The sequence below is a fragment of the Chrysochloris asiatica genome, unplaced genomic scaffold, assembly GCF_000296735.1.
Source record: "Chrysochloris asiatica unplaced genomic scaffold, ChrAsi1.0 scaffold00078, whole genome shotgun sequence".
Classification (NCBI taxonomy): Eukaryota; Metazoa; Chordata; class Mammalia; order Afrosoricida; family Chrysochloridae; genus Chrysochloris; species Chrysochloris asiatica.
In genome coordinates this window covers 3,243,559-3,250,209 of record NW_006408596.1, presented here as the reverse complement: position 1 = coordinate 3,250,209, position 6,651 = coordinate 3,243,559, and the positions used below count along the sequence as shown (strand labels likewise).

Sequence of the window (6,651 nt, the reverse complement as noted above, 5' to 3'; positions counted from 1 at the left end):
TTTTTTTTTGTGGTGCTGCTGGTTTCTTTGTTCCACATAATTTTCTGTAAACATGTTATTTAATTTTAATAATCAACCAGAAAGAAAACAGATATTGTACTATTTTCCATACTTTATATTTCAGAACTACCTTACTTTTAATCCAACGAATAATAAAGAGCTGGTGAGCAATAGTAAAACACGGGCCATATATTATTCATGGGTAAGTCAAAATACTGTTTTCTCCTTTAAATATGGCTACAAGCATATGTTCATTTTTAAAGTATAGATGTGTTGTTAATGTAACTACAATACACAGTGAAACCTGCAAAGAGAGGAAACTGTGTAAGGCCGACACACCTGCCAGAGAAGGAAAACGCAGATGTTCTCCACTAATCGAGAGTGATAAGAAAAGTAGTTAGAAAAGACTGCACGCTGTCAAAGGTGGAAAACTTATGAGGCCGAGAAATATGCGACAGTCCCTTTGAGTCCTGGCTCTCATATTGCAGTTATCTACGGTTTGTTGTTGTTGTTAAGTGCTGTGGCGACCTTGTATAGGGTTTCTGAGGAGTAGTTGGTGGACTTGAACTGTTGATCTGTGGTTCACAGTCCACTGCTGTCCTACTGTGGCACACCAGGAGTCCTGTCTATTGCTTAGGGGAAGGAATCCAGGTAGCGTAGTGGACTATGAGCTGGGCTTCTGACGGCAGCATCAGCAGTTCGAACCTGCCAGTTGCTCCGAGGGAGAAAAAAGAGGCTTTCTGCTCCTTTAAATATTTACAGCCTCGGCAACCCTACGCAGCAGGGTCATTATGAGTCAGAACTGATTTGACAGCACACCAACACTACTTAGGGGGAGCGCGGTGGCTCTGTAGGCTAAGCATTGGATTACGAACCACAAGGTTAACAAGTCAAGCATACCAGCAGTGCTCCATGGGAGAAAGATGAGGCTTTCTGTGTTCGCAAAGATTTACAGGCTCAGAAACCTTATACAGGGTCGCTATGAATCGGAATGGATTCCACAGCACTTAACAACAACAACACAGCAACCAAGGAAGCCATGAATATATATATTTAAATGGTTTCAATTTAATCATGTATTTATTTTAGTCCCATTAGAAGTTAGCATATGAACTAAGAAAAAATTTTAAAGTAATAAGGCAAAGATTTACTTAATGCACTTGACAGGTGTAAAATTTAGGGTTTCTTGTTCCCCTTTTAAAAAGAAATTAACAAACAGATCAGGAATTGGTACATTGGCACAGGCAAGATCATGTGATTATAAAACACTGGCTCCTGGTTTTTAGTGATATTCATTGTATCAGGTATTAATGACCATAGCGCCTCATTTGTGTAAAATTTGGATTAGTGACCATTTAAAGTCATCATCATCTGTGGCATTCTTGACGAATTTGCTCTCCTCTCAGAATATCTTTGGATGTTCCCAGAGGCTGCAGGTTCTCTTACCTGTAGAAATCGCCAAACTCTGGCCTTGTTTTGATGGCTTTGTTTTGATGATGTTGTTTTGTAGTTCCTCTTTTGGAAATGAGGTCTCTTTTGGGTAATTTTTTTTTTTTTTTTCTGTACTTCCCAGTCTGAAGAGAAAAATAAACTTGCTCACAGTGCCCCACTTTTAACAGAAAAAGTGAGTATGCCTGTTGTATTTTTATGCAATCTGATTCTTTAGAGATGAAATATATATGTGTGAAATGAGTGGCGAGTCCTGGTGGTGCACCCTGTTAAGCTCCAGTTGCTAATCAGTGGTTCGAATCCACCAGCCGCTCTGAGGGAAACAGTTGTGGCAGTCTGTTTCCGTAAGGATTGGCGGCCTTGGAAACAGTGTCTGGTCATTCTCCTCTGCCCTTCAGGGACACTGAGTTGGAATTGACGCTCTGACACTGGGTTTAGTTTTAGTTTTGTTTTATTTTAAGCTTAGTTGGTTTGGGTTATTATTTGTGTGCCTTCATATTAAACCAGTGGGCAAGAAATTTGAACTATTTCACTTGGGTTCTTTATCCATATTGAAATTTCCATCGAGGGTGGTAGAACTAAGGTGTTGTTAAACTGTAACAGAAGAAAGTTATTATCATGAGGAAAACCCACAGCACGGGATAACTTTTATGGTATATGCATATCGATTAGCTCAAAGTTAGTCTGCAATGATGTCACAAGAATAGTTGCACATGAATGGATCCTTTTAAAAATGATTCCGTTTCAGACTAATAAAAAAAGATGTTGGCTGAAATCATCTTTAAACTTTAAACCAACAACATCCCTTGAATTTTTTGTTAAAATGGAACAAAGTTTAGCTTCATTAGTAAAAATTGGCTGCTTTGCACATTATACTTATTTAAGATCTATCTATGTGGGATTAAAAAGACAGTGGCAACGTTAGCGGGCAGTATTGTTGTTAATTGCTGTCGAGTTGGTTCTGACTCATAGCGACCCTGTGTAGGGTTTCCAAGGTGAGTCTGAACCTCTGACCTTGTGTTTCAAACCGACCTTTCAGTCTAGTGCTGTAGCCTACAGCGCCACACCAGGACGAGCAGGCAGTAGGTTTCTGTTAATGCAGGAGAAACTACTTAGGAAATGAAGCTGACAATCAATGGTTGCACAACCTGGAGAGTTATTTATGTCACTGAATTGTACATGTAGAAACAGTTGAATCAGTGTATGTTCTGCTGTTACAGTCTCAACAACAGAATCGGTAAAATAAAAATTTAAAATAAGGACATTGGGTATTTAGATGCATAAGAGCCAATTGGAGGTAGTGAAACAATTCTTGTTAAGTGCTGTTGATTTGGTTCTGACTCATAGTGACCCTGTATAGGGTTTCCAAGGAGCAGTTGGTGAGTTCGAACTGCTGACCTTGCGGTTCAAACTGAGGTGAAGTGCTTATCCTATGGAACCACACCAGGACTCTGGTGAAACAATAGTTGGTGGGAAACATTTATTTTCCCATTTACCTCAAATGCTGTATCTGAGTGGATGTTGAGTTTCAAGTCTTGCATAGTTTTCTGTATTTGATACCGACATCCTCTGCCCTTGGTCAGAACATTATGGTGATTTTTTTTTCTTGCTCCCTTTTCTCAGTCATGGTTATGATTTTTGGAAATTTCTTTTTAAGAGGGGGAATACATGGAGGGATAAAAAGATAAAGATATACACAAAGAAAAATTATTCTGTGTGCAATCTTGGTTTTTCTTAAACCACAATATCAAACAGTCATGGTTTGAGATTGTGCAAGTGCCCTTGTATTCCATAGTGCTGCTCTTAGAAAGAAGCTTGGTGTCCTTGTTTCACTAATGATTGTTTTGCTCATCTTCCTGTGTCCAGACCCTGGAGAAGGACATCATGCTTGATGAAGTGGCGGGTCAACAAACAAAAGGAAGACCCCAACAAGATGGATTGCCACAGTGGTAGCAACAATGGACTCAAACATAGCAACAGTTGTGAGGAAGGCATGAGACCAGGCAGTGTTTGGTTCTGTTGTGCATAGGGTTGCTATGAGTCGGAACAGACGTGACAGCATCTAACAGCAACAACTATAATCTGTGTCTGAGTCAGAAGAGGCAAAGGCCAAGGAGAGAGCTGGGCAGCAGATCTGTTTCTGGGCACGGTGTGTGCCAGGCTATCTTTTTCTCATTCATGAGATGCATTCACTGAGGGGCTTCCAGTCTCCGCATGGGTGTTTTTTTTTTCCTACAGTTTATTTCAAAGACATTGTCTAAGAAAGGCTATGGCCTTCTTTTACCTAGCACCAGTTTCATAAGTCGTCTTATTCAGGAGCATGCCTATGTACTCAGATCATTTCTACTGATGGGAAAATTACTGAGTGATCTTTTTCAGCCAATGTGTGCTTGTGCTCACAGCAGACACCACTTCCTCTGTCTTGGAAATCTTTATAAGAGACATTGAGCAGGTGTCCACAAGTGATTGATGACTAATTCATTTGCTTTCAGCTAACAGTTTAATTGAACATGGTACATAATCTGTCACTTGCTTTTTGCAAACCTTCAGACTATCAGAACTGCCCAACACATGGCAGTTCACGGGGAAAGGATATTTTACTGATTGTTTTTTGCACTCTATGAGCTCTGGTGGTACAGTGGGTTAAGTGCTGGACTCTTAACTCTAGGGTGAGTAGTTCAAACCCACCATCAGCTCTGCGGGAGAATGAGGAGACAGGCTAGGACACCCAATGGTGCAGTTCTGCTCTAACCTACAGGGTCGCTGTGAATCGGAATCCATTCGACGGCTCTGGGTATTTCGCACTCTCGTCTCCTCCTCTATTTCTGTGAGCTGCTATAAAACGTTGTATTGATAAATGCTCTGTTACCAATAATAACTCATAACTTGTCTCGTGAAATGCAGACATTCAACAAGCATGTGGGAAAATTTAGCCAGTCTGTCTTTCACCTGAATGCCACCCAAATACTGTCAGCCACAATGGAGGGCAAACTGGTTGTCTGGGAAATACGCCACCCGCCACCGTCCGCCACCACCTTCCTGGGCTTTCCGTACATCAAACCTTGTAAACTGGTCCATCTGCAGAAGGAAGGCATCACCGTTCTGACTACAGTTGATAGGTACTGAACTTAACAAGTAACTATGGCTGCTTATCAAAGTCCCCTTTGGTTCCACGCACTAGTTTGTATGTGTCTCTGGGAAGAGACACAATTAGCTGGAAACACTGGTTCCCACTAAGGAAGAAAACCAGGCTCCATGGGGGTATGGTGGTTAAAGCACTCAGCTGCTAACCAAAAGGCTGGCAGTTCAAACCCACCAGCCAGTCTGAGGTAGAACACTGAAGCAATCGAGTTCTATAAAGATTTACAGCTTCAGAAACCCTATGGGGCACCTGTACTCTGTCTTACAGGGTGTTAAGAGTCAGAACTGGCTCGTCGTTTGGGTTTTAAGGAGAAGCACTAAGAACTAGTATTGAGAATAGGGGTCTGGGGGTGGACATGCTTTTTTTTTTTCTTTAATCCATTACCCAACTTTTACATGAATTTGAGATAGTTGAAAATATCATGACTTGGGTCAGGCGCACCTTAGTCCTTAAAGTGACATCTTTGTTCTTTATGTATTTATTTATATTTTATAATCACAGGCATAAGAAGCTCTGGTAGCATAGTGGTTACAAATCGGGCTGTGAACCGCAGGGTCAGCAGTGCGAAACTGCCAGCTGTTCCACAGGAGAAAGATGAGGCTTTCTGCTCCCATAAAGATTTACAGCCTCAGAAACCCTGTACAGGGTTGCTGTGAGTTGGAACCGACTCCACGGCATATAACCACCACCACCATACTTATAACTAGACTTATGTTGTACCCTAAATATAACATATTTTAAGTTAGAAAATAACTTGATTAGCAATATTGAATCCCCCCCCCCCATTACAAAATAACCTGTACCTATTGTTCAAGCTCACCAGCTGCTCCTCGGAGAGCCTATACAGGGTCACTGTGGGTCGGAACCAACTCGATGGCACTTAACAACAACAACAACAATTATGAAAGGGGAGTCCTGGTGTGACGCTGTGGGTTAATGCACGAGACTGCAAAGTCGTTTGAATTGCAAGGTCGGCGGTTCAAGCTCTCCAGCTGCTCCTCGGAAACCCTATACAGGGTCACTGTGGGCCGGAGTTGACTCGACGGCACTTAACAACAACAACAACAACATTATGAAAGAATCCAGACTTTAAAAAAAACTGTGTGAACTGCACTAACTCTTTGACTTCTAGAGGCCGGGGGACTCATAAACCAGTTGCTGACATGTTGATTTCAGATCAGTGACCTGTGTATGTTAGTGTAGAACTGTTCTCCTTAGGGTTTTAAGTAGGTGATTTACTGGAAGCAGATTGCCAAAACTTTCTTCCGAGATACCTTTGGGTAGAGTCAAGCCTCCAACCTTTCAGTTAACAAGTGTGTTAACGGTTTGCTTCACCTAGGAACTCTGTGAGGGCCTTTGCTTCAGACAGAAGAAGGTTTATATTCCTGCTGAATCCCTAACTTACCATGAGACCTCCAGAAAGGGGCGCTGCTTAAACAGCAAGGGGGCCTTTAACAAACAGAAATGTATTCTCTCAAAAGTTTAGGAGTCTAGAAGTCCACACTCAGAGAGCGGTCTCTAGGGGAGGTTTTCTCTCTTGGCTGGCTCTGGAGGAAGGCCCTTGTCTCCTTTGAGCATCTATAGGCCCAGCGTGTCTTGGAGAGCTCCATGCATCTTATCATCAATCTTCTTCTGGATACAGGAGCTTCACAGTACAGGGGCCCCACGTTCAAAGGATGCATCCCACCCTCAGCTCTTCTTCTTGGTGTTTGTTGTTGGGTACCATCGAGTTAGTACAGACTCATAGTGACCCTGTGCACAACAGATCGACACACTGCCTGATCCTGCACCAAGCTTACAATCGTTGTTATGCCTGAGCCCACTGCCGCTGCCACTGTGCCAATCCATCTCATTTGGAGGGGGCGGGTCTTCCTCTTTTTCTCTGACCCTCCACTGTACCAAACATGATGTCCTTCTGCAGGGACTGGTCCCTCCTGACTGCATGCCCTAAGTATGAGAGACGAAGTCTGCCATCCTGGCCTCTGAGGAGCACTCTGGCTGTACTTCTTCCAACACAGATCTGTTTGTTCTTTTGGCAGCCCATGGTCCTTTTTTTTTTT

General features: G+C 42.5%; 1 protein-coding gene across 1 annotated transcript in view; it reads left to right on the top strand.

Moving 5' to 3' along the window:
• WDR66 (WD repeat domain 66) overlaps positions 1-6,651 on the top strand; it is a 148,389-nt gene that overhangs the window by 64,563 nt on the left and 77,175 nt on the right. The window contains exons 7-9 of the mRNA XM_006865490.1: positions 125-202; positions 1,574-1,624; positions 4,354-4,568. Coding sequence (XP_006865552.1) covers positions 125-202; positions 1,574-1,624; positions 4,354-4,568 — 344 coding nt within the window. The remainder of the gene's footprint in view (positions 1-124; positions 203-1,573; positions 1,625-4,353; positions 4,569-6,651) is intronic.